Raw genomic sequence first — 26,655 nt, forward strand, 5'->3', positions numbered from 1 at the left:
TAAAAAAAATTCTAAAATTTATTTTCTTGGTCCTGATTATTTGAGTCATGTGTATTGTATACCTAAATGATGGAATGTGCCACCTGGCTTAACACAGGTCACGACCTTCATCCTTACGAGGAGGGAAGCTGAGAAAAGAGACAGAGCGAGTGAAATTAGTGTAGCTTTGCCACAAGTTTTTTTTTTTTTTTAAAGATTTTATTTATTCATTATAGAAAGGAGAGAGAGAGAGAGAAGGGGGGAGGAGCAGGAAGCATCAACTCCCATATGTGCCTTGACCAGGCAAGCCCAGGGTTTTGAACCGGCAACCTCAGCGTTTCCAGGTTGACGCTTTATCCACTGCGCCACCACAGGTCAGGCGCCACAAGTTGAGGGGAGAAGATGCTGTTTGTTGTTGGTGTCCAGGATAACAACTGTGCTTCACAACAACCCCAAAAGGTTGCCTCAACCTCTTTCCATCAAGGTTGAAAGCCCCACCCCTGATTTTTTCTTTAAAAAAAAAATATTTTTTTTTAGCGAGAGAGAGTAAGAGAGAGGGAAAGAGATGAGAAGCGTCAACTCATAGTTGCATCACTTTAGTTGTTCACTGATTGCTTCTCATACATGCCTTGACCCAGGGGGGCTCCAGCTGAGCCAGTGATCCCTTGCTCAAGCCGGTGACCTTGGGATTTTGAACCTGGGACCTCAGCATCTCAGGTCAACACTTTATCCACGGTGCCACCACTGGTCAGGCACCCCACCTGTGATTCTGAGAAGCCCATGTAGATTAATATTCTGGTTCCTTCAGGCTCTGAATTCCTGTATAACTGAATTTGTTCAGTTTGTACAGTCTCCCTGTCCTGTGTCAGCTTTCTCCCATCTAGACCAGGTCTTTACAGACATTGCTGTTTTCCCCTTCCTGACCCAAAGACACCCACAGGAGAGATGTAGTTGCTATGGATTCTGCTGAAGAGATTTGGAGGGCAGAGAAAGGGGTTTATGTCACAGAATGAAGAGTTCAATAATAACCTCAGGCATCTTTATTCTTGTTTTGTTTCTTTAATTTATTATGGTGAAAATCATAAAATTCATAAAATTAACCTCTTCAAAGTGAACAATTTAGTTCCATTTAGTACATTCATATTGTGCAACCACTACTTCTATCCAATTCAAAAAATTTCCATCACTCCAGAATAAAAGCCCATTTATTCTCTAATCATGGAGATTTCTCCTATGTTGCTGTCTCCTCTCCTTTCCTTCCTCCCATTTACATTGCCCCTAGGAATCCACAGGAATGCCCCCTCTGCACTGCTCTCCTCAACAACGTGTTGGTCAGGATTAGATGATGTGACAAAGAGACCCCTGACAGGGAAGGATTAGCTTAAACAAATGCTATTGTCCAGAAATGAGAAAGTCATCTGCTTTTATTTTTTCTTGCTTCACCATCCCCTAGGGCAGGGGTTGGGGACCTATGGCTCCCAAGCCAGCTGTGACTCCTTTGATGGCTGCATCTGGCTCGCAGACAAATCTTTAATTAAAAAAAATAATAATGTTAAAAATATAAAACATTCTCATGTATTACAATCCATTCATTTCCTACCGCTCATGTTCATGGTTGTGGGTGGCTGGAGCCAATCACAGCTGTCCTCCGGGACAACACCAAATTTTTATTGGATAATGCCTAACGTACACGGGTCGTTGTACGGCTCTCACGGAATTACATTTTAAAATATGTGGTGTTCATGGCTCTCTCAGCCAAAAAGGTTCCCGACCCCTGTTCTAGGGCCCCCTGGTGCTGATCTCGTCTGTATGATGAGAGCAGGGTCCAGCCCTTATCCATATTCCAGTGGATGTATAGGGGAAAGAGAAGAAGCAGAGAGCAAGCTGGGTTTTTTTTCTTTTCTCTCCTCCCTCCCTCCCTCCCTCCCTCCCTCCCTTCATCTATCTTTCTTTCTTTCTTTCTTTCTTTCTTTCTTTCTTTCTTTCTTTCTTTCTTTCTTTCTTTCTTTCTTTCTTTCTTTCTTTCTTTCTTTCTTTCTTTCTTTCTTTCTTTCTTTCTTTCTTTCTTTCTTTCTTTCTTTCTCTTTCTTTCTTTCTTTCTTTCTTTCTTTCTTTCTTTCCTTTCTTTTTCTTTCTTTTCTTCCTTCCTTCCTTCCTTCCTTCCTTCCTTCCTTCCTTCCTTCCTTCCTTTCTTTCTTTTTCTTTCTTTCTTTCTTTTCTCTTCTCTCATTCCCTTTCTTTCTTTTTAAAGATTTTATTTATTGAGTTTTGGGGAGGAGAGAGAGAAAGAGAGAGAGAGAGAGAGAGAGAAGGGTGGGGAGGAGTCAGAAGCATCAACTCATAGTAGTTGCTTCTTATATGTGCCTTGACCAGGCAAGCCCGGGACCTTGAACCAGTGACCCCAGCGCTCCAGGTTGATGCCTTATCCACTGTGCCACCACAGGTCAGACCAAGCTGTTTTTTTCAAGCAAGGTTCACTTCCACTCACATTCCATTAGTGAGGAATTAGTCCATTGGCTACATCCAACTCTGGTACCTAACTCAGGGGTTCACATCTTAGGGTGTTCTATTGAAGAAGAAGACCTGGTTGTCGCAAGGTAGTTTATTTATATACTTGCATCCTGTAATGGTCTCGGGTTTAAAATACAAAGCTCTGTCTCCCTGAAGGGAGGTTTAGCTGTGGTTTATATACACTGTTTGGTCAATTACATGTTGCTTCTTGGCAGCTGGCTAGCTTAATCTGGTTAGGTTCCTCTCCAGCTCATCCTGTTTACAGCAAAATACTGTGCTACATTTTAACACTTTGCAAGAATAACAGTTAATAAGAATCAGACCTCGAGACTGTTGTCCTATCTAACATCTAACATGACTGCAAGGGAGGCTGGGAAATATAATATCTACCTGGTGGTGGCACATACTCTGTTAAAACTCAACAGAAGCCTGACCAGGCAGTGGCACAGTGGATAGAGCCTCGGACTGGGATGCGGAGGACCCAGTTTCAAGACCCCGAGGTCGCCAGCTTGAGCGCGGGCTCATCTGGTTTGAGCAAAGCTCACCAGCTTGGACCCAAGGTCGCTGGCTCGAGCAACGGGTTACTCAGTTTGCTGAAGGTCCACAGTCAAGGTAAAAAAAAGAAAAAAAAAAACTCAACAGAGAATGTGGGGAAATGGGTTTGGGGGTTAACTAGCCATCTGCCAAAAGTGGAAGAGGACATTTATTGGTTGATGTAATGGAAAAATTCAAGAGTTCTGGTCTAGTTTGATCCAGGGTTAAACAGTGTCATCAAAGCTAAGTTTTTCTCCATCTCTTGGACCTGGTTCCTCTGTATTGACTCTATGCTCAAAACAGCTCTGTCCTCTGGAAACTGCAGAGGCTACATTTTTTCAAGCCCACATCCAATGGGGAAGTTATTTTTCATTACCCCATAATCTCATTTGTTTTTCCTGGGTGTTTTAAAGAAACTATCAGCCATCATAACATTTCACCTGTAAATTCTTGAAATGCTTAAGGAAGTATCTCTAATATGAGGACTTTTTAAAAATAAAACCATGCCCTGGCCAGTTGGCTCAGTGGTAGAGCATTGGCCTGGCGTGCAGGAGTCCCAGGTTCGATTCCCTGCCAGGGCACACAGGAGAAGTGCCCATCTGCTTCCCCACCCCTCCCCCTCTTCTTCCTCTCTGTCTCTCTCTTCCCCTCCCGCAGCCAAGGCTCCATTGGAGCAAAGATGACCCGGGCGCTGAGGATGGCTCCATGGCCTCTGCCTCAGGTGCTAGAATGGCTCTGATTGCGGCAGAGCGACGCCCCAAGATGGGCAGAGCATCGCCCCCTGGTAGGCATGCCGGGTGGATCTTGGCCAGGCACATGCGGGAGTCTGACTGCCTCCCCGTTTCCAACTTCAAAAAAATACAAAAAAAACCCCACCCAAATAAACACCCCACAATGCTATTATAATATCCAGCAAAATTAGCAATAACACCTTAATATTATCTAATCTGGCCATAGTCAATTTCCCCCAACTACCTAAAATTGTGTTTTAAAGACATGTACAAGTCCTTTTTTTTTTTTTGCAAGAGAAAGACGGAAGAGAGATGAGAAGGATCATCTCTAATGTTGTGGCACCTTAGTTGTTCACTGATTGCTGCTCATATATATCTTGACCATGTGGCTCAAGCTGAGCCAGTGACCCCTTGCTCAAGCCAGTGACCTTGGGCTCAAGCCTATGACCTTGGGCTTCAAGCCAGCAACCATGGGATCATGTCCACGATCCCACACTCAAGCCGGTGACCTTGGGATTTTGAACCTTGATCCTCAGTGTCCCAGGTCAATACTCTATCCACTATGCCACCACTGGTCAGGTGGTGGTTAAGTCTCTTAAGGTCTTTTTTTTTTTTTTTGACAGAGACAGACAGACAGACAGGAAGAGAGAGATGAGAAGCATTGATTCTTCATGCGGCACCTTAGTTCATTGATGGCTTTCTCAGATATGCCTTGACCAGGGTGCTAGAGCAGAGCTTGTGACTCCTTGCTCAAGCCAGCGACCTTGGGCTCAAGCCAGTGACCTTGGGCTTTAAGCCAGAGACCTCTGGGCTCAAGCCAGCGACCCTATGCTCAAGCTGGATGGGCCTGCACTCAAGCTGGCAACCTCCGGGTTTCAAACCTGGGTCGTCCGCATCCCAGTCTATTGCTCTATCCACTTCACCACTGCCTGGTCAGGCTTAAAGTCCTTTTTACCTGTAAGTTTGCCCCCTGTTCCTGTACCCTATCAACTACCTTTTTTCAGGCAATATAAGAAACCAGGCCTTTTTTTCTATAGAATTTGGCTGCTTGCTTCTTTACAGAATCAATTTGCTTTTTTCTCTGACCCTGTGTGTTTATTAGCTCAGGCTGCCATAATAAGGTACCATAGACAGGGTTGTTTAAACAACAGAAGTTTATATTCACACAGTTCTGGAGGCTGGAAGTCCTAAATCAAGGTGTCAGCATGGTTGGTTTCTGGTGAGACCTCCTCCATGGCTTATAGAAAGTGTCTTCTCACTGTGTTCTCACATGGAGTTTTCTGTGTGCATGAGTGCAGACAGAGCTCTGGTGTCCCTTCCTCTTATAAGAAAACCAGACTAGAGCCTGACCTGTGGTGGCACAGTGGATAAAGCATCGACCTGGAATGCTCAGGTCTCCAGTTTGAAACTAGGAGCTTGCCTGGTTGAGGCACATATGGGAGTTGATACTTCCTGCTCCTCCCTACCTTCTCTCTCTCTCTCTCCTCTCTAAAATGAATAAAAACACACACACACACACACACACAACAAAAACCCACACCAGTCTAATAGGATTAGGGCCCCACCCTTATGATCTTATTGGACTTTAATTATGTCCTTAAAGATCCTAGAACTTCAACATATAAACTGAGAAACTGAGGAGGGGAACATAATCACGTATTCCATTAACATCTCATATTGCCAGTAAAGTGGTAATGAGCTCTAGAAGCTTGATTAAATTTAGAATCAGTCTTTTAGGCAAGAACCCTTTCTTTGTTGGTGGTGCTTCACCACTGCCGGTGGTATCGCCAATGTTGGTGACCAGTCAGTGAGTTCAGAAAGTGTCAGCTGACAGCCAGTTGTGTTCAGGGTAGAATGGGATTATTAAAAATGTGCCTTGAGGCCCTGGTCAGTGGGTCAGTAGATAGAGTGTCAGCTGGCATATAGACATCCTGGGTTCAATTCCCGCTCAGGGCACACAAGAGAAGCAACCATCTGCTTCTCCCTCCTCCTCCCCCTTTACTTGTTTTTCCCCTCCTGCAGCCAGTGGCTCAGTTGGTACGAGTGTGGCCCTGGGTGCTGAGGACAGCTCTGTTAAGAGTGCATCAACCTCAGGCACTAAAAATAACTTGGTACTTGAGCATCAGCTCCAGATGGGGTGGCCAGGTAGATCCCGGTTGGGGAGCATGCAGGAGTCTGTCTCACTATCTCCCCTCCTCTCACCTAAAAAAAAAAATGTGCCTTGGGCCAAGCATGGAATTTCTCATGGTTACAACCATCAGGGGTTTGGGGAGCCAGGACTGCTTAGTAGCATTGAGTATGCTGTACACTGTTTAAATGTAGAGCACACAGTCCCAGGCTTCTGCCTGGGTTACCTGCTTCCCTGCTCCATGTTGGGCCACTACAGTGCTGCTGTGGGATGATGAGGGAGGGCACTCTGGGGCTGCTGCATTTCCTTCCCAAGCAGTTGTCAGAGCAGGAGCCTTCCCCTAAAGCAGGACATGGGGGCTTAGGCTAAGGCCACCTGCTCACCACTGGCTCTGCTCCTCTGCAGTTGAGCATTGACAGTTGCTGGGTAGGCTCCTACTACTGCCCCCAGACCAGCTTCACTTCCACCATCTATGATGCCATCGCCACAGAGAGCACCCTCTTCATTCGGCAGAACCAGCTCGTCTACTACTTTACAGGCATCTATACCACACTCCATGAGAGCAACCATGGCAGTGGTGAGGGGTTATGGCCGGGTCATTTGTCTGGGGCTCTGTGGCACCTTGGGAAAGAAGACTGCCTCTGGAAGCCCCAGGGGGTTGCCTGAGTGAACCCATCCACCATCCACAGTGGTACCTAAGGCTGCAATTGCTGTGGGTAGGGAGTGGGTACTGCAGGGACTCTCCAAGGTCCTAAATCACCCTGCCTATGTGGGAGGGTCTTCTCCCACTCTCTCTACTGGCATGGGTCCTTCATCCAGACCTTCCCAGGAACTATGAACCAGCTGAGGGAAGAAGGAGGAAGTGAAGGGAGGAAGCAGAGAGAAAGAGGAAAGCCCTCATGCATATGAGTGCATACACTCGCACACACTCATGCAGACACAGAGGGTCAGAAAGACAGAAAAAGACTTACTGAGAGAGGCATACTAAAGGAATTGGGTGTGGGTTGGAGGTGGGGAGAAACACTGGGGTCAGGGAGAAAAACAGAAATAGAGAGGAGCTGTTGGAGAGGCAAAGCCATGAAGGAGACAGATTAGAGAGAAAAGACTTGATTCAGCCTCTTATTTATTCATTTATTTATTTGAGAGGGAGAGAGAGAGAAACATCAGTTTGTTGTTCCACTTATTTATTTGAGAGAGAAAGAGAAAGAGAGAGAGAGAAACATCAGTTTGTTGTTCCACCTATTTATGGCTGATTCTTGTGCCCTGACCGGGATTGAACCTGCAACTTTGGCATATCTGGATGATGCTCTAACCAACTGAGCTACCCAGCCAGGGCTCAGCCTCATCATTTAAATGATACCAAAGCCCTCCTAGTTCTAGGGTTTCCCCCCCCAATTCAAATGAGAAATGTCATTTAGATACAGGGTCAGTTGGACTTACAAGTCACAGAAATTTGTCGTCACCTATATTTCATTAGTTAATGTGTCTTCTCATTTTTCTCTCTTTCTTAGGGAACTTTGACAGTGGGAGGAACCAAATTAATAGGAGCTCAAGACAAAAAAGGGTTTTGTTTTGTTTTGTGGTTTTCTTTGCTTAGCTGAAAAAGCCAGGAATATGTTAGTTTGAGGCATAGTTGGCTCTCGGGGCTCAATGTAGTAGTGTTCAGCCCCTCCTGTGGTTCTGTGGTGACTCCCTGCTCACCCAGCAACTGCAGACTTTTATACCCTCAGGGGTCCTAGGAAAGAGCATCTCTTTGTTAGTGGTTGCAAGTTTGGACTCTGATTTTTCCTGTTTGGCCACACACCCAGCTCAGAACCAATTGCTCTGGCCAGGGCATGGAAATGTGAGGGTGGGTCAAGCCCAATCTGAGTGTGAGCCAGGAGGATTTTCTCAAAGGCAGCTGAGGCCATATGCCAAAGGCCCCTCAGTCACTACACTGAGCAGCTGCTCCAGGGGGAGAGGACAATAACAGGCTCAGTAAGGCCAAGGTAATGTGGACGGGGGGCCTAGGTCTGCAGGCCTGGGCCTGAGGCCCCGTGCTGGCTCTTGCAGAGAGCTGGGTTCGTGTGCTAGCCAGTGAGTGCATCAAGAAGCTGTGCCCCGTTTACTTTCCCGGCAATGGCTCTGAGTACATCATGGCCCTCACCTCTGGGAAGCATGAAGGTTACATCCACTTTGGGACCATCACAGGTAAGGGTGGGGCCTCTGGCAGCCCAAGAGAATTCTCCATGCTCTTTCACCTCCCAAGAATTCTGACCTCAGGCTCTCACCTCTCATCAGGTGCCTTCAGAAGGGGTCCCAGGCTAGAGGTTGGCTCTGTGAGTGGGGATAGGTTTAGGTACTTGTAGGATAGTGCCTGGGATGTATTATATATCTTGTGTGATGTATAGTATTTGGTTTCAATAGGCATAAGCCTAAGTCAAAAATCATTTAGACATAAAGAATTTGTGGCCAGGGTCCAACTTCAGGCATTGCTGGATCCAGGTGCTCACAGGGTATATATTTAAGATTCTGTCTAGCTCTTGGTAAAATAGTATAGCATAGTGATTATGGCACAGTTCTAAAGAGAGACTGCTTCAATATACTCAACCCAAGTCACCTGTGGTTTTGGACAGATGATTTAACTTCTCTTTTTGGCCTCATTTCCTAATCAGCAAAAAGGAACTTATGATACTACTAGTACCTGCTTCATTATGTTGATATAAAGATTAAATAAGTTGGCATCTATGAAGGTCTTAGGACAGCGCTAGAGACATGCTGAGTGCTAGAGCCCTGTGATTTAACTTTATTTTTAGGTAAACACTCCTCTTCTGGAAGTTATAGGTGGTTCCCAGAAGCTCAAGGATCTTCTCCCAACAGATTGAGTCACCCCAGGAGAATGAGAGCAGCCTCTTCCCCATTAGCTCTAGCATGAATCCAGGATGCACTCTGGATGATTCTAAGTCACGTGCCTGGATGTGAGCCAATTACTCTGACCAGAGGCAGACATATTCTGATAAGCCAGGTGTGAGTGAGTGAAAGGCAAGGGGGTGAGACCTCTCTGCTGGAATCTGTAGGCCTGAGGAAGAGGAGGGCATGGGCATTCCACTGGGGTGGGGTGCCTGTTGGGCTGGGAATGGGAAGGGCCTGAGCATGGACCTGCCCTGCTCCGCAGATGGCCGCGTGTCCTTTGAGATGCTGCCCAGGCGGACGTCCGTGTGCCAACAGATACAAGGTACCCACCTCCCAAATGGGTCTGCAGTGGGAGGGCATGGGAGAGCAGGGAGGGTGGGAGAGGTCACAGGAAAGGGAAAGAAGGCAGTGTCTTGGGAGAGGTGGAGAGTTACAGGGGTGGGCTGGGAGTGGCAGTCACAGAGAGAAAGGAAGTGATGGGGAGGGGCCGGGTCAGGGGCTACTCTGGACCTACCTCTTCCCATCCAGCTGACATCTGCTCCATACTCTATGCTGTATACATTCCGGGTGACTACAGACTACTGTTGCTGGTGGAGATTGAAGATGACCTTGCTGCTAGGGTGTATTACGAGGTCATCAGCTATGACTTAGGTAATTGGGGCAGTATGGGTAGGGGGTTGAGCACAAAGCAGACAACAGGAAGGGAATGTTCCTCGTGCCGTTCCTAGGTAAGTGGTAGTGGTGGAGAACAGGCTTGGTGGGCTGGAGCAACCGAGAGGAAGTCAGTGTGACTGGAACGGGGGGGGGGGGGCGGTTGAAGAGGTGAGCAGAAGCCAGATCTGGAAGGGCCTTTGGCTCATAATAAGATTTGCTTTTGTTTTCCATGAGCTGAGACTAGGGCTGCCATGTGCAGTTGTGTAGGCTGTGCACTGTACTCCCTAGCCAAGACGCCAGAGAGGCAAGTCCTGTGCCCAACAGGACTGGGTCTTCTTAGAGGCACCTCCCTTTTTAAAATTCATATAAAGAAACAAATAAGGCCTAAGAGGCTCAAATGGGAAGCTATTGGAGGGTTTTTTGGAGGGTTTGGAAAGCTGGTGACTTGCCCAGTTTCAGGTTTTTGAAAGTTCAGGGCCTCGGGAGGTTTTGCTGTGTTCTCTTCATCTGTAGTCACTGATGACCTGGATATTCTCTACACCATCCCGGAATTCATTCCTGATGGTGAGGAAGGGAAGGCAAAGGGAAGGGGGGGGTGCAGGAAGGGCCCAGGCAACCCCACCTCACTGCCATGTCCATGCTGCCTCTGTCCCGGCCAGCTCGAGGCCTGGAGTTCCTGATGATGCTAGGAACAGAGTCTTACACCACCTTCCCCACTATGCCCAAAGGCATGTCCTACAATCCATTTAACAACCTGATGTTCATCTGGGGCAACTTCCTCATGCAGAGGTAGGGGCTGGATATATCCTGCCACCTCAGCTCCATCAGGGTGGGGGCCCTTTCTCAAGTCACCAAGTTTTCAGTTTGCCCAAGTCCAGAAATGATAAGGATTGTGATGGGGAAAACATGGGCTAGGGTAGTGAGGGCTAGGATGGGGTTATCTATGGGAGTCCTGATGTGAGGTCCCAACCTTTGTAAGCAACAGAAGGCATTGTCTGGGAACGTTAAAACACTTTTCACCTCACAGGAACCTAGGGGCCCCTGAGTCAGGTCCACCAGCTGTTGGCAAAGTGCCAGGTTGGCCCAATGCTCCTGTTTACAGATGGACATATCACCCAGAGGGTTTAGAGTCAGGGGTAGAAACAAGAATCCCATGCTTCCTTTGCATGTTCTCCCAAGGCTAATGGAAAAGGGAGAAAACAGCTCCCCTTTCGCGTTCAGCGCGGAGTTGGGGGAAGCAGATATCCTCCTGGGAAGCCCTACCTTCCATCTCTACCCCTGCAGCTACGACTCGGAAAGCTTCATCTACCTGGCAGACTTTCCCAGGGAGCTCACCATCAAGTACCTGGTCAACTCGTTCAGTGGGGATGTAGCTATTGTCACAGAGACCGAGGAGGTGGGCTGCCCTGCCCTTCTTCCTGCTTCCCTTCTCTCCACCGAAACTCTAGAGGTCTCCATTCTCCCCTTCAGTGAAAAGGGGCCAAGGGAAAAAGAACACCCTCAAGGACTGTGGGGAGGGGCAGCAGAAGCTCCCTTTGTAGCTGAGAACGCTGGAACTCAAAGAGGCTGTGTCTTTTCCGGAGTGCCTCAGCAGAGTGAAAGACCTGAGCTCAGAGTGACCCGATCTGATTTTCAGGGGGAGACCTCTTTCATTTCATCCCATAGGCGTTCCTTTCATAAACGTGGAGCACTTAATGGGTACCCGACCCAGTGCTGGGGACATAATGGCAACTGATTCAGCCCTGGGCCCTGCCCTTCCAGGGGGACAGGCCAGTTGGGAAGACAGATTCGTTCCCAGACAGTGACAGCTGAGAGTAGTCAGGCTGCAGCAGGGGACCTTTGTATGTTCAGAGAAGGGGCCCGACTCAGTCTGTGTGTGTGTGTGTGTGTGTGTGTGTGTGTGTGTGTGTCAGTCAGAGAAGGCCACATAGATGTGTGTGTGTGTGTGTGGGGGGGAATCCTGGAGGCTGAGGTTCAGGAAGAAGTGAGGTCTAGACTCAAATGTGCTGGGAGGATCCTGGCCAGGTAGCTCAGTTGGATGGAGCATTGTCACAATGTGCCGGGTCGCAGGTTTGGTCCCCAGTGGGGTGTGTGCAGGAAGCTACCAATGAGAGCATGGCTGAGTGGAGTGTCAGGTTGATGTCTCCCTCCCTCTCTCCCTCCCTCTTCTCCCCCCTCAAATCAATAAAAAAAATTTAATGTTTTAGGGGGATTGGGTTTACGCACCAGGGCAGAGATGAGAAATTGAGGCCAAGGGGATAGTGAGACCCTGGACAGTGCAGGGTGAGAATGAAAAAGAGCTCAGCCCTAGAAATCCAGGCCACTAGGGGATGTATGTATTAGAATGCTTAGGTTGTAATAGAAACTCAAGCAGACTGAAACACTGAAGAAATTTATCATGGAGATTGGGGGCTGGAAGCAGATAGTGGGTTCTGGGAAGTAGAGAGGCTGCACTACAGAGACAAGGTAGTGAACTCACCTGGTCCCAGCTGGAGGTGTTTCCCAGTCTCCTTAAAGAATGGGACCACCACCACTCAGCAGAGGGAGAGAGGGCTCAGAGGTCCCCATGGCCTTCACACACCTGGCTGTTGCACCCTCAGATCTGGTACCTCCTGGAGGGCAGCCATCATGTGTACAAGCTCTTCCCGTCCAAGGGTTGGGACGTGTACGTCAGCCTACAAGAGATGCACCAGTCCTCTCTCTACGCCCCCAGTGAGACCATGGTCACCCTCTTCTATGAAGGCCACAGTCTGTACCAGGTGCCAGGCAGGAGCTGTGGGGAGACGTGAGGGGGGCACAGGGTGGCTGACACCAGCTCACCTGGCCCTGCCTTCCTACTGCAGCTGGTGTACCTTATAGACCACCAGGAGGGCTGGCTTGTCAAGAGGCTTGTACCCGTGGAGCAACTACTAATGTACCAGCAGCTTGACAGCCAATACTTCTTGAAGTTGCGAAAGTGAGAAGATATTGGATGGACCACAGTGGTAGTCAGCCCCAAGCACTTGCCACACAAAGCTCTCATTCTGGAGGGCGTGGGAGGGAAAACAAGCCATTCCCAACTGGCAACCTCAGGGCTATGATGGGGGAGGTTAGGGCCGGTAGAAGCTCAAAGGAGGAGTCTAACCCAGTTTGGGGGGCAGGAGCACCAGGAAAGGTTTCAAGGAGGGAGATGTGCATGAGCTGTGACCTGAAGTGTGAGAAAGGGTTGGCTAGGTAAGATGGAGAAGGGTGTTCCAGATAGGGAACCATACGTGCAAAAGCTAGGAGGAGGAAAGGAGGTTGGGTGTTTGAGAACAGAGAAAATCCAGTGCAGACACAGTATAGTGGTGGTGGCAGGGCAGACAGGGTGAGCCAGCGTCATAGGGAGAACTTGCACTTCATCGTGAGAGTCCTGGGGAGCCATCAAGGGATGAAGGGGAGGGACTTCTTGGTCAGATTTTCCTGTGTTTAATAATAATCCTCTGGTCACTTGCAGAGGAGCCCGGAGAAGGGGGCAGTGGGGCAAGGGGGAGCAGAGTCTAGGATGAGGCCCGAGACTCTGGTCTGAGGGAGCCAGGGGCTTGAAGGGGAATGTGTCCAGGGGCACCAGGGTCTGAGGCTGAGGAGGAAGGGTAGGGCTGGGAGTCACAACGCAGGGGTGGGAAACAGGCTTGTGGGGGCCCCTAGGGAGCAGGGGGCAGAAAAATAAGCCACCGTCCCCAACTGCCACCGCCCAGGGGTCACCTGACACTCGGCTTCACCGACTTATGCCCCTTCTCGGTGATGCGCCTGCGGGATCTGCCCAATCCGAAGATCTACTCGCGCGAGGAGCGCTACCGGGCAGAGCCGCCAGGCGTCCTGGAGCCGTCGGGCTACCACACGGAGAACTCCCTCGCGGTTTATCAGGGCCTCGTCTACTACCTGCTCAGGCTACACTCCAAGTACGACAAGGTGGGCGCCTGGTGGCAGGGCGCTGCCCCGGGCTAGGGCTTGTCTGAGACGGGACTTTGGAGAGTGGAACGGAGCGGAGTCTCGAGTCTGAGCTAAGCGAGGCTAGGATGGGGCTTGAACAGGGCTCTAGGAGATGACTTTGCGGATGTAGCCATTGGGTGAAAGCAGGACGGACCAGGGTATGACCTTTTGCTTTGGGTTGGGGGCCAAGACTGAGACTGGGAAGGGGTCTGGGATGTTGCCTGCCTGTGGACGCCCCAACCCCCTCACGGTGATGTCGGTCTCTGCAGCCTTACGCTGACCCGGTGCACGACCCCACCTGGCGCTGGTGGAAGAACAAGAAAGAGGACCAGGTGCATGGAGAGGGTTGCGAGTCCAGGGAGGGGTGATCCCGGACACCCCACTCCCTACCCTGTTCCTCTCTAGGGGGGCTGACTGCCCCGCCTCCCATGCCCCAGGACTACTACCACTACCTGGCAAGCAACTGGCAGAGTCCAGGTAACGTATACATTGAAATGACCAGCTACGAAAAGATCTACGACTTCAAGACCGAATACCAGCTGCCCCAGCGCATCTTCCTGGATAAGGGCACCAGCTACCGCTTCTCCATCTTCCTGACCGCCCAGGGCCACTCGTTCAAGTCCGAGCCTGAGCCGGGTCTGTGGGCAGGGCGTGACTGGAGCTGGAGCAGCAGGGATGGGATACATGGGACCTGGGCACCATCTGGGGTGGGGGGTGGGGAGTCTGGTTTCAGGTCCTAACTCCTTCTGTGCTCTGAGCAGGCAACATCTTCCAGTTGCAGAGCCAGGTGGACCTGGGCGTGGTGCTGGCTGACTCAAACTGCATTGAGGCCATGGTGAAGCAGAAAGTTCTTACTAATCGCAATTCGGTGCTTTTCTGGGTGAGGCCAGGTGGTGAGGATGTGTAGGGGCAGATCTACCCAGCCCGTGTACCTGTTCCCTGAAACATTATCCCTGGATCTTCAGGCATGCCTGCTGACCCCTTCATTTTCATCCCCTTCCCCAGATAACGCTCAAAGATAAAAGCCTTTGCTTTGACCAAGGCATTAGTGGACATAACCTCATGATGACCTCCATGCTGGTCAAGGTGCAGTCCAAGTCTGGAGGGGAGGGAAGCAGGATGAGGGGAAAGACTGAGTCCATGAGACTCACCCTCATCACCTGCTCCCACCCCCAGGTGGTGGGGTCAACCGGGTATTGCTTCCAGAACACGATCCAGGGGCCTCGCATGCAAGTATTGGACCTTGGGGTACTGCATTCCTGTGCTGGGAGGGAGAGGGTTGGGTGGAGTCTCAAGAGGATTGATTCTGTGTGCTCTCCCACTTACTCCTTTAATCCATTCCTGTTTTCAGAAAGGGCTTCTTTTGCAGTTACAAGCAGTCCCCGGGTTATGAAAGAGATAGGTTCTGTAGGTTTGTTTGTTTTTTAAAGATTTTATCTATTCATCCTGGCCAGTTGGCTCAGTGGATAGCACATTAGCTTGGCGTGCGGACATCCTGGGTTCGACCCCCAGTCAGGGCACACATGAGATGCAACCATCTGCTTCTCTTCCCCTCCCTCTCCCCCTTCTCTCTCTCTCTCTCTTTTTTTTTTTTTTTTTTTTTTAACAATTTGGGTTTTTTTTTTTTGGTTTTTTTTTTACAGAGACAGAGAGAGAGGGATAGATAGGGATAGACAGATGGAAACGGAGAGAGATGAGAAGCATCAATTATCAGTTTTTTGTTGCGACACCTTAGTTGCTCATTGATTGCTTTCTCATATGTGCCTTGGCCATGGGCCTTCAGCAGACTGAGTAACCCCTTGCTCAAGCCAGCGACCTTGGGTCCAAGCTTTGCTCAAACCAGATGAGCCTGTGCTCAAGCTGGCGACCTTGGGGGTCTCGAACCTGGGTCCTCCACATCCCAGTTTGACGCTTTATCCACTGCGCCACCGCCTGGTCAGGCCCTTCTCTCTCTCTTCCCCTCCCACAGCCAGTGGCTCAGTTGGTCCCAGCATTGGCCTCAGGCACTGAGGATAGCTTGGTTAATTTCAGCACTGGTCTCAGATGATTTTTTCAGTGAGAAGAGGGGAGATAGAGACAGACTCCTACATGCACCTGGACCAGGATTCACCCAGCAAGCCCTGTCTGGGACTGATGCTTGAATCAGCCAAGCTATCCTCAGCGCCTGAGGCCAACACTCAGACCAATCGAGCCACTGGCTATGGGAGGGGAAGAGAGAGAGAAAGGGGAGAGGGAGGGGAAAAGAAGCAGATGGTCACTTCTCATGTGTGCCCTGATCAGGGATCAAACCTGGGACGTCTGCACACCAGGCCCACACTCTATCCACTGAAGCAACCTGCCAGGACCAGTATTTTATTCATTTTAAAGAGAGGAGAGAGAGAAGAAGAGGGGAGGAGTGGGAAGCATCCACTCATAGTTGCTTCCCCATATGTGCCTTGATCAGGCAAGCCCAGGGTTTCAAACCGGTAACCTCAGCATTTCAGGTTGGCACTTTATCCACTGCACCACCACAGGTCAGGCAGGTTTGTTTTTTGTTGTTTTTTTTTTTTTACAGAGACAGAGAGTGAGTCAGAGAGAGGGGTAGACAGGGACAGACAGACAGGAACGGAGAGATGAGAAACATCAATCATTAGTTTTTTGTTGCGCATTGCAACACCTTGGCTGTTCATTGATTGCTTTCTCATATGTGCCTTGACCACGGGCCTTCAGCAGACCGAGTGACCCCTTGCTCGAGCCAGCAACCTTGGGTCCAAGCTGGTGAGCTTTTGCTCAAACCAGATGAGCCTACAGTCAAGTTGGCGACCTTGGGGTCTTGAACCTGGGTCCTCCGCATCCCAGTCCAATGCTCTATCCACTGCGCCACCACCTGGTCAGGCCAGGAAGGTTTGTTCTTAAGTTGAATTTGTATGTAAGTTGGAACCTATTAAATGCAACTTAGATGTTTGTCTTAACATAATACTAATTTTATCTTTCTGTACATATAAATACTTAAACATTTTCTTTTTTATGATTTTTATTTATTGATTTGAGAAAGAGAGAAAGAGGGAGAGATAGAGAGAGAGAGAGAGAAACATCAATCTGTTCCTAGGTATCAAACCGGCAACCTCTGCACTTCTGGGTGACGTTCTAACCAACTGAGCTATCCAGGCAGGGCAATACTTAAACATTTTCAAATACAACTTTAAACAATCTTGGATGATGCAGAAGATGATGGACTTGTTGGAGAGGATGGCACTGGTGATAGAGAGTCAGGGTTTGGTTCTGCTGCTGGAGTCAGTTTCTTGAAGTAGCATCAAGGGAGGCTTGTACAGAGCTTTTCTTTCTTTCATCATAAGTGGCCTGTAGCATCTCAGGCCGTCGGAAACTGTACAGTAAACTCTGGTGAACCTCTCTGTATTAGGATTTTGCTCCTCTAACTTCACCATTTCTGCTTCAATGAGATGAAAAGCATCAGCTAAATCTTTTGTAGAAAACTTTTTTGGTTCTGGAGTTTCTAAATCCCTATTTTCTTCCCTAAATGTTATTATCTGCTGCTCTAGTTCCATAAGGTCTTTATTGGTTAGTTCTTTGCCATGGGGGTCGAGCGACTCTATGACATCATTTTCACTGATGTCCAACTGCAGTTGATAAACTCTTATGGCGTTCTGTTCATAAGTATGAGTTGTATGTCAGTTGGATGTTTGTAACCTGCAGACTTACTGTATATAGGTTGCCTCCAAGCTTGTATGTTTCTTCTGATACTTTTATGCACAGGAGAAGTAAAGTATGTATGACATAGGCTTCTTTCTCAAATTAGCACATAGGCACCTTGTGGGCCAGCTTGGCCCTTTTCCACATGTCGCTCTTCATTTGCTACCCACGTGTGCCTTATTCATTCCTTTGGGTCCCTGATTCTTCACTTGCTTACACATGCAATATCCCAATTATATAGAGGCAGACACTGAGGTTCAGAGAGGTGCAGACATCCACTCAGAGTAACCCAGGGAGCTAATAAGTAGTAGAGGAGGGACCTGACTCAGACGCCTTGTTCTCACCCACTACCCTGCCGACTAACCAGCAGACGGACTCTGGTGCTTCTCCCTCCTGGCTTGGTATGACCCAGGGCTGTGATAGTCTCAGAACCTTGGGTTATAGATCAAGAGCAGGGTAGTGACTCATCTCAGTCGCCATAAGTGTTTTGTGCTATGCTTAGTGATATGCTTTGTTTTCCTCTTTATCATAACCCCAAAAGGTCAAAGTTAACAACCCCATTTTTAACCCAGCAGATTGCTTCTGGGAATCTAAACACACAGCCAAAGGTCAGAAATAACCTAAGTTTCCATGAATAAGAGAGTTATTAAACAAATTATGGTACATCCATGAAATGGAAAATTATGAAGCTGTAATAAAGAAGGAAGGAAAGGAGGGAGGGAAGGAGGGTGGGAGGGAGGGAAGGAGGGAAGGAAGGAGGAAGGAAGAAAGGGAGGGAGGGAGGGAGGGAGGGAAGGAGGGAAGGAAGGAGGAAGGAAGAAAGGGAGGGAGGGAGGGAGGGAGGAGGAAGGAAGAAAGGGAGGGAGGGAGGGAGGGAAGGAGGGAAGGAAGGAGGAAGGAAGAAAGGGAGGGAGGGAGGGAGGGAGGGAGGGAGGAAGGAAGGAAGGAAGGAAGGAAGGAAGGAAGGAAGGAAGGAAGGAAGGAAGGAAGGAAGGAAGGAAGGAAGGAAGGAAGGAAGGAAGGAAGGAAGGAAGGAAGGAAGGAAGGAAGGAAGGAAGGAAGGAAGGAAGGAAGGAAGGAAGGAAGGAAGGAAGGAAGGAAGGAAGGATCTCCATATGCTGATGTGGAATGGTCTCCAAAGTGTATTTTATTCTTAATAGAAAAAAGCAGGGTATAGAACAGTATATACAAAACACTAGCACAAAAGAGGTTCACTGAGAACATATATTCACATTTGCTTTTTCTTCTTTTGAGACATGATTGCTACTCATATGTGCCTTGACCAGGGGGCTCCAGCTGAGCCAATGACCCCTTACTCAAGCTAGCAACCTTGGGCTCAAGCCAGCAACCTTTGGGCTCAAGCCAGTAACCCTGCGCTCAAGCCAGTTGACCTCTGGGTTTCAAACCTGGGACCTCAGTGTCTCAGGTCAACCAACGCTGTAACCACTTTGCCACTACCTGGTTAGGCTCATGTTTGCTTTTATTTGGATAAAGATACTTTGGAGCCCTGGCCAGTTAGCTCAGTTGGTTAAGTGTCTTCCCAGCCTGACCTGTGGTGGCGCAGTGGATAAAGTGTCGACCTGGAACGCTGAGGTCGCCAGTTCAGAACCCGGGGCTTGCCCAATCAAGGCACATATGGGAGTTGATGCTTCCTGCTCCTCCCCCCTTCTCTCTCTCTCTCCTCTCTCTAAAAATGAATAAATAAAAATATAAAAAAAAATTAAAAAAAAAAAAAAAAAAAAAAGAGTGTCTTCCCAAAATGACAAGGTTGCAGTTTTGAGCCCCAGTTAGGGCACACATAGGAAGTGACCAATGAATGCACAACTAGGTAGAACAACAAATGAATGCTTCCCTTCCCCTCCCCTCTCTCTACCTTCCTCTCTCTGTCTCTCTAAAATTAATCAATAAAAAAAAGTTATGCCTTACCAGGTGGTGACACAGTGGATAGAGCATCAGACTGGGATGCGGAGGACCCAGGTTCAAAACCCTGAGGTCGCTGGCTTGAGTGCACGCTCATCTGGTTTGACCAAGGCTCACCAGCTTGAGCCCAAGGTCGTTGGCTTGAGCAAGGGGGTCACTTAATCTGCTGGAGCCCCCTGGTCAAGGCACATGTGAGAAAGCAATCATGCCTGACCTGTGGTGGCGCAGTGGATAAAGCGTCAACCTGGAAACGCTGAGGTTGCCGGTTCAAAACCCTGGGCTTACCTGGTCAAGGCACATATGGGAGTTGATGCTTCCTGCTCCTCCCCCCCCCTTCTCTCTCTCTCTCCTCTCTATAATGAATAAATAAAATCTTTAAAAAAAGAAGTCCTCCCAAGCCCAACCTTAAAAAAAAAAAAAAAAAAAAAAGCCTGACCTGTGGTGGCACCTGGATAAAGTGTTGACCTGGAACGCTGAGGTCACTGGTTCAAAACCCCGGGCTTGCCTGGTCAAGGCACATATAAGAGTTGATGCTTCCTGCTCCTTCCCCCTTCTCTCTCTCCTCTCTCTCTCTAAAAATGAATAAATAAATAAAAAAAGAAATTTAAAAAAAGAAAAGAAAAAAAAAAAAGCAATCAATGAACAACTAAGGTGGTGCAACAAAGAATTGATGCTTCTCATCTCTCTCCCTGTCTGTCTGTCTGTCTCTATCTGTCCCTCTTTCTGTCATACACACAAAAAGTTATGTATTTCCCCATGTATAAGATGCTCCCATGTAAAAGACGCACCTTAATTTTGGGGCCCAAAATTTGAAAATAAATGTATTACATAAAGTTATTGAACTCAAGTTTTATTCATCATAAAATCTATACAACTCCTCAAGCAGGAAATGCAAGTAAAAAAAAAATCTACAACAATTGTATAAGAGACACCCAGTTTTTAGACCACACATTTTTGAACAAGGTGCGTCTTATACATGGGGGAAATACGAAAATATGGCTGGGTTCAGGGGAATAGACCAGGAATAGGTTTCACTCGTGCTGGAAGCTCATTCATGCAACCAATATTTATGTATTTATTTTTGTTTGTTAACTTATTTATTTAGAGGCATTAATTCATTGTTTCACTGAGTTGTTCCATTTAGTTATATATTAAGTGATTACTTCTACATGCCCTCACCAGGGGTTGAACTCATGACTTCTGGTATGTCAGGTCGATGCTTTATCTACTGAGCCAATGGCTAGGGCCTCAACCAATATTTATGGAGTGCCTATTAAAATTCAGCATTATTTTAGGTGCTGGAGTTACAGCAGTGAACAAAGCAGACAATTTCTGTCCTTGTGAAGCTGATGTTCCAGTGGAAGGAGTGTGTTCATTCCTAGGGCTGCCATAACAAACCACCACAAATTGGGAAGTTTATTCTCTCTCAGTTATGGAGGCCAGAAGTCTAGAATCAAGGTTGGTCCCTCTGGAGGTTCTGAGGGAGAAGCTGTTCTAGGCCTCTTCTCCTGGGTTCTGGCAGTGGTTGACAATCCTTGGAATTCCTTGGCTTATACATGCATCACTCCAAGCTCTATTCATTTTCACATGGCTTCTCCTTGTGTGCCTGTGTCCAGATTTCCTCCTCTGATAAGGACTCCAGTCATTAGAGTAGGGCCCAGCCTAATCTAGTACTACCCCATCTTAACTTGATTACACCTATAAACACCCTAGTCCAAATTAGATCACACTGGTAGGTTCCAGGGGATTTAGAACTTCAACATATCTTTGGGATACACAATCCAAACGACAACAGAGTCAGGTGATAAGCAAGATAAATAAAAGATATTGTGTATTAAGAGGTGATGAATGTTAAGAGGAAAATGACAGACAAGGGGCCTGGGGTAGGTCAGCTCCGGGAAGGCCTGGCCGAGGAGGATACATTTCAGCAAAGACCTGAAGGAGGGAAGGAAGTGAGCCATGTGGTTATGTGCCAGGAAGCCATGCCAGTGAGAGGGAGTGGGTGGTAGAAAGGCCTGGAAGTAGAAGTATATTTCATGTGTTAGACTAAAGGAACATGGAGAGGCAAGTATGGTTGGATCAGGGCCAGCAAAGAGGAAAGTGGGGAGAAATGAGGTTGAAGTGGTGTTGGGGGCAGATCACGTGAGGCCTAATGGGCACGGTGAGCGAGGCTGTATTTGGGAAAGGCTCTGAGCAAAGGAGTGACTCAGGTATTCACAAGGTCCCTCTGGCTGCATGTGGGGGACATATGAGCAGTGTTGCGAGGGGAGACCTGGGAGGAAATAAGGTTAGACAGTCAAGGGTGGAACAAAGGAGTTGGTGGGAGAGAAAATGGCTCTATTTTAAAGTCTAGAGACACAAGCTATCCAAATGGACTAGATGTGGGGGTAAGAGAAAGGTAGGTTTCCAAGATGAGGCCAAGGCTTTTAGCCTAAACATGAAGGGATGAGGAGCTATTAGTTGAGATGGGTTATGGATAGATTAAATTGGAGATACCCATTAAACTGCCAGTGAGTGAGTGGCTGATAGGTGTAGTCTTTGGCCCAGGTCTAGCCTGAGAAAGGCTTAATCTATGGTTAGCAGCTCTTCTCTACACTTGCCATCAAGCCCAGACCACAGCTTCTGGATGCCCATGTCCCTCTGACAATTGAATTAAACCCTTGTGTCTTACCCCTGAAATGGGCCAGAGGTCATTCATTGTCTGAAGACAGTGTCACAGGGATTCCCTGACCCCGTTCCCCGATCCTGGCTGCATTTGCCGCATGTATCCCGTGCTCCCCCAAGTCAACTGTTTGAGAATTCAGACCCAAGTTAAGCCCTATAAAGCCTGACTAGGAGTTGGCTGCTCCATAGGTGTAGGCGTTACTGGTTTTGTATGTCTTTTTCTGGAGGCAGATGGAGGCTACCTGGCCCAGTTTCGATCCCAGCTCTACCACTTCACACCTGTGTGGCTTTGGATAATTAAGTTGCCTGACCTTTGGATGATTAAGTTGTGTCTCACTTTTGTCATCTCTAAAATGGAGATAGTAATAGTCTCTATGATGCAAGACTATTTGGAGAATCAATGCTTTGCATTTGAATATGTAAAGCACTTAGAACACCAGTGCCGGCCCTGGCCGGTTGGCTCAGCGGTAGAGCGTCGGCCTGGTGTGCGGGGGACCTGGGTTCGATTCCCGGCCAGGGCACATAGGAGAAGCGCCCATTTGCTTCTCCACCCCTGCCCCCTCCTTCCTCTCTGTCTCTCTCTTCCCCTCCCGCAGCCGAGGCTCCATTGGAGCGGAGATGGCCCAGGCGCTGGGGATGGCTCCTTGGCCTCTGCCCCAGGCGCTAGAGTGGCTCTGGTTGCAGCAGAGTGACGCCCCGGAGGGGCAGAGCATCGCCCCCTGGTGGGCGTGCCGGGTGGATCCCGGTCGGGCGCATGCGGGAATCTGTCTGACTGTCTCTCCCCGTTTCCAGCTTCAGAAAAATAAAAAAAAAAAAAAAAAAAAAAAAAAAAAAGAACACCAGTGCCTTGAACACAGTAAAAGCTACATTAAGTATTTGCAGTTTTTAGGGCAGCGGTTCTCAACATGTGGGTCGCGACCCCGGCGGGAGTCGAACGACCAAAACACAGGGGTCGCCGATGCACTGTTTTAGGGTATTGTTGTATGGAAAAGAAAAATAATGATCAGATGACCCCCTCGTGAGGGTGAACCTGGCAGGTGGTGATGATGTGTGTGGAAGGAGGGGAGTCCCCTTCCCCCCCTTCCCACTTCCCAGTGTGAGGCTCTCTTCCCACTCAGGGTAACCTGATGGTGCCAGTGCTTATTGGCTGCCCACCTGGCAAGCGCCTAGCTTTTGACATCACCTACACGCTGCAGTACAACCGTTTGCAAAACAAACACTACTTTGACTGCATTCACGTAGACCCCGAGATGCCCTGCTTCCTCTTCCGTGACAGTGAGTGTCCAGTGCCCTCCTCTGCATTGTCCACTGTCTTCTACCCTCACCACTTTGCCCTCCCTGCCCACTTACCTCCCTACCCACCCACCTCTGCTCTTCTCCTTGGTTCTCTCTCTTTTCTCTCCTCTCCACCTTCCACTTCTCTGATCAAGCTAATTTCTCCTCCTCTTGGCTTCAACCTACCTCCACCCCACAGCCTTCTACCCCTTCTTCTTGATCCAAGATATGGTGACAGGAGAATCTGGCAGTTTTCAGGGCAGGTAAGGGCAGGGCTAAGCTAGCGGCTGACGGGAGATAGGGGGAGGGAAGTTGGAGGTGGGGAGTGGGGGTTCTGGCGGGGGTGGTGGTGGTAGATTTGACGCACGGATCCGGACATTGAGTCCAGTCAGTGCACACCTCTGCTTCTGGCAGCTATGTGATGAAGGTGGTGGGCGGCGGGCCCACCATGGACACCATCCAGGAATACAGTCAGGAGGAGATTTACCGCTTCAACAGCCCCCTGGACAAGTAATCCCGGTGGGACCCAGTCTGTAATGGGGCTTTCCTTCCCCTGCACACCCACAGCAAGGCTCCTAGGGTACCGCAAACTCTTGCCCCGCCCACAAAGCGAGCCCCCCCCCCCCCTTCTCCAAAGGTTCCAATTCTGACCTCCCACTGCTCACACTGCTGCCCTCCCTCTGCGGCAGCCGAGGCCCCGCCCCCACTGGGGTTTTGTCGTCTTCTTCCACAGCACCGACAGCCTCATCTGGACCACCAAAAACACAACGACCACCAAGGACTCACCCTTCAGCATCATGTCCCACCAGAGCTCGGAGGTCGAGTGAGTGCACATCCTGGCTGCAGGCCTTTTTATCCCCCACCTGCCCACAATCTGTCGAGCCTGCCCCTTCTGCTTCTGGGTGACTTCTTGATCCCCAAGCCATGCTGACTGCCTTTATGTTCCTCAAAGGGGGTTGACCTTTACATAAGCTGGACCCTCTGTCTGCAGTGCAGGTCATTCTTACTTTATTTTTGGGCCTTAATTCAAATGCCTCTTCATCTAGGAGGATTTCTGACTGTTCTAGATATTACAGTTAGCTCCCATCCTTCTGTGCTCCCCCATTAAGCCTTTACTCCTCTGCCTGTGGCCCCATCCCAGCCTTAACCCCTCTGCCTGTGCCCCCTTATAGCTTCAGGTTCAGTGTAGTCTTTGTGGAATGAGACAATGAACAAATTATTTCATGGTAGGCATTACTGACATTTGACTGGAGGTCTTAATAATGAATAAAACAATGGAGGAACAAATTAGTATATAGGTGCTTAATTACTATTTTTGGTTCAATGAAAGGAGGAGAATGATTCCATGAGCAAATGAGGGAAGTGAGTGAATGAATAAAGTAGCTCATTGGCACCTAGTCAGCTTTTTTTTTATTTTAACAGAGACAGAGGGATAGATAGGGACAGACAGACAGGAACGGAGAGATGAGAAGCATCAATCATTAGTTTTTCATTGCGCATTGCGACACCTTAGTTGTTCATTGATTGCTTTCTCATATGTGCCTTGACCGCAGGCCTTCAGCACACCAAGTAACCCCTTGCTCGAGCCGGCGACCTTGGGTTCAAGCTGGTGAGCCTTGCTCAAACCAGATGAGCCGCGCTCACGTTGGCGACCTCGGGGTCTCGAACCTGGGTCCTCAGCATCCCATTCCGACACTATCCACTGCACCACCTGGTCAGGCCCTAGTCAGCTTTTGACCTATGTTGTTGAATAAATGAATAAAGGAAAGAGTAAATGAATCACGATGTAACTTCGTACCTAGTAGGTACTGAAGCTGTATTTGTGGGATGAAGACATGTAGGCAGCAAGGAGTAAGAGAGGAGCTGGCACATAATAGGTGTACAATACATAATCTAGATGAATGCATAGTAATGGAGGAATTGGCAGGTGGACATGGAAAGGCAGGAGGAAATGAATGAGTAAGCAAATGACCTACCAGTTACTAAGCATTCAGCTAGCCTTATTGGATGAATGAATGAAGGGGCAAATCAGAGATGAAGGTGTAAGATTGTTCCTAACTGATGCTCACCCAGAGGTTTTGGGGTGGAGGGAGAAATCAGGGGTTGGCATGAGGTAGGCATGATTTGCAACACAAATGCCTGAACTTGTGCCCCCAGGTGGCTGTGTCTGGAGAACTCCCCATGCCATGACACCGTTCCCAATAGCATCTTTGCCCCTGAATTCTTTTTCAAAGTGTTGGTAAGCAATAGGTAAGCCAGGGATATGGCCTAATTGGGGTCAAGGGCCCCCTGTAGAGTACCTGACTCATCTGCAATGCCGAGCCCCTTTCCCCGCCAGAGGTGTGGACGAGAGTACATACTGTGACTACCAGCTCATCTTCCTGCTGCACATCCATGGGCTTCCACTGAGTGCCAAACGGGCGCTCTTCATCCTCATGGTGAGCGGCTGCTCGGGAGCTGCCTGTGGGCTGGAGGGGGCGCACAGGCTGCCCATTGCACCTGTTCTGCTGTGCTTGCAGGTGTCAGCCGGTGTGTTCCTCAGCCTGGTCATCCTCTACATCATCTTCTGCCTCCTGCTGCCCCTTTTTGTGAAGCTGTGGAACATGCTCCGCTTGAAGATCAACAACATCATCGCCACAGAATCCTACTACACTTACAGCTCCTCTTCCGGAGGCTTCAGCAGCTCGTCTCCGGCAGAGTCTAATGTTGACGTCGTGGTCAAATCCAAGGTGGCAGAGAACAAGGCTGAACAGGAGGTGACTGTGAAGAAGTCACTGACCTGAACCTCTGACCTGCCGCAGCCACCCTCATTCCTCACTTCTTGGACCATCTTGGAAATGCACCTTGTCATCCATCCCAACCCTTCCTTTTTGTTTTCCTTGAATTTTTATTTCTCCTTCAGACTACTTACCACATAGGTCATTAAAGTACCAGAATCCTTCTGTGTCAGCTGGTAAATATAGGCTTCTCCATGTGCCTGCCAACTCAGCCCCTCTTCAGGGTGCTCCTGACCTCCCTGTCGGGCGGTAGGGTCCTCCATGACCCAGGCCCATTGTTACGGCCTGAAATCTGTGCTGACTGTCCAGTGCCCAGGTTTAGTAGCGGTCAGTAACTATTTCATATGTCAACACCCATCTGGTGTTTAGCTTAAGGAGGGGACTCGAGAGAGGTTAGGATTTTTGTTTTAGTTGCAAGTAGCAAAATTTCACTCACATAGTCCAAATGGAAATGATGATATATAGGTTTTGTCAGTGTGAGTTTCAGGTACAGTTTGACCCAGAAGTCTTTAATATCCACAGAACTTTTGCTCCATTTCTCTGTATTTTGCTCTGCTCTGCCCTCCTCTGAGTGTGGTCTCTGACCTCAGTCCAGCTCCTGTCACACATCCCCGTGTCTTATTGCCCAGAGGAAGAAGGGGCTGGAGCTCAACATTCCCAGGCCGTCAGTCTGATTGGACGGGGTTGGGTCATAAACTCACCACTTTACCGCTCACACTGCCCGAGAAATTCGACCTTGGGTGGTTTAAGCCAATCAGAGCCCAGCCCTGGATCTGAGGGCAGTCAGTCTTTTTTTTTTTAGGGCGATTCTTATAAGGACAATGTGCTATCAAGAGGAGAAAGGGAAGCTGAAAGGCAAAAAGCAAGTGTGCTTTTGTACTCCATTCCCTGTCCACCCACTGGGCTCAACTCCAGCCCCACCCCAGGAGTCTCAATTGAATGATCCTCT

General features: G+C 48.8%; 1 protein-coding gene across 2 annotated transcripts in view; it reads left to right on the forward strand.

Annotated features, from left to right (window-relative positions):
• Positions 1-25,838, forward strand: part of CATSPERG (cation channel sperm associated auxiliary subunit gamma) — a 36,505-nt gene extending 10,667 nt beyond the window's left edge. The window contains exons 7-28 of one of the 2 annotated variants that reach the window (XM_066348867.1): positions 6,289-6,460; positions 7,936-8,073; positions 9,038-9,097; positions 9,304-9,426; positions 9,943-9,993; positions 10,089-10,218; positions 10,714-10,825; positions 12,030-12,188; positions 12,273-12,385; positions 13,146-13,359; positions 13,650-13,712; positions 13,818-14,016; positions 14,142-14,260; positions 14,386-14,466; positions 14,557-14,613; positions 22,773-22,929; positions 23,129-23,192; positions 23,344-23,439; positions 23,663-23,752; positions 25,087-25,179; positions 25,268-25,367; positions 25,449-25,838. In XM_066348867.1, coding sequence (XP_066204964.1) covers positions 6,289-6,460; positions 7,936-8,073; positions 9,038-9,097; positions 9,304-9,426; positions 9,943-9,993; positions 10,089-10,218; positions 10,714-10,825; positions 12,030-12,188; positions 12,273-12,385; positions 13,146-13,359; positions 13,650-13,712; positions 13,818-14,016; positions 14,142-14,260; positions 14,386-14,466; positions 14,557-14,613; positions 22,773-22,929; positions 23,129-23,192; positions 23,344-23,439; positions 23,663-23,752; positions 25,087-25,179; positions 25,268-25,367; positions 25,449-25,712 — 2,655 coding nt within the window. In that variant the 3' untranslated portion in view covers positions 25,713-25,838. The remainder of the gene's footprint in view (positions 1-6,288; positions 6,461-7,935; positions 8,074-9,037; positions 9,098-9,303; positions 9,427-9,942; positions 9,994-10,088; positions 10,219-10,713; positions 10,826-12,029; positions 12,189-12,272; positions 12,386-13,145; positions 13,360-13,649; positions 13,713-13,817; positions 14,017-14,141; positions 14,261-14,385; positions 14,467-14,556; positions 14,614-22,772; positions 22,930-23,128; positions 23,193-23,343; positions 23,440-23,662; positions 23,753-25,086; positions 25,180-25,267; positions 25,368-25,448) is intronic. The other variant, XM_066348868.1, reaches the window with a different exon arrangement.
• Positions 25,839-26,655: the final 817 nt, after the last annotated feature.

This window comes from Saccopteryx leptura, chromosome 9 (genome assembly GCF_036850995.1).
Source record: "Saccopteryx leptura isolate mSacLep1 chromosome 9, mSacLep1_pri_phased_curated, whole genome shotgun sequence".
NCBI classification, from domain to species: Eukaryota; Metazoa; Chordata; class Mammalia; order Chiroptera; family Emballonuridae; genus Saccopteryx; species Saccopteryx leptura.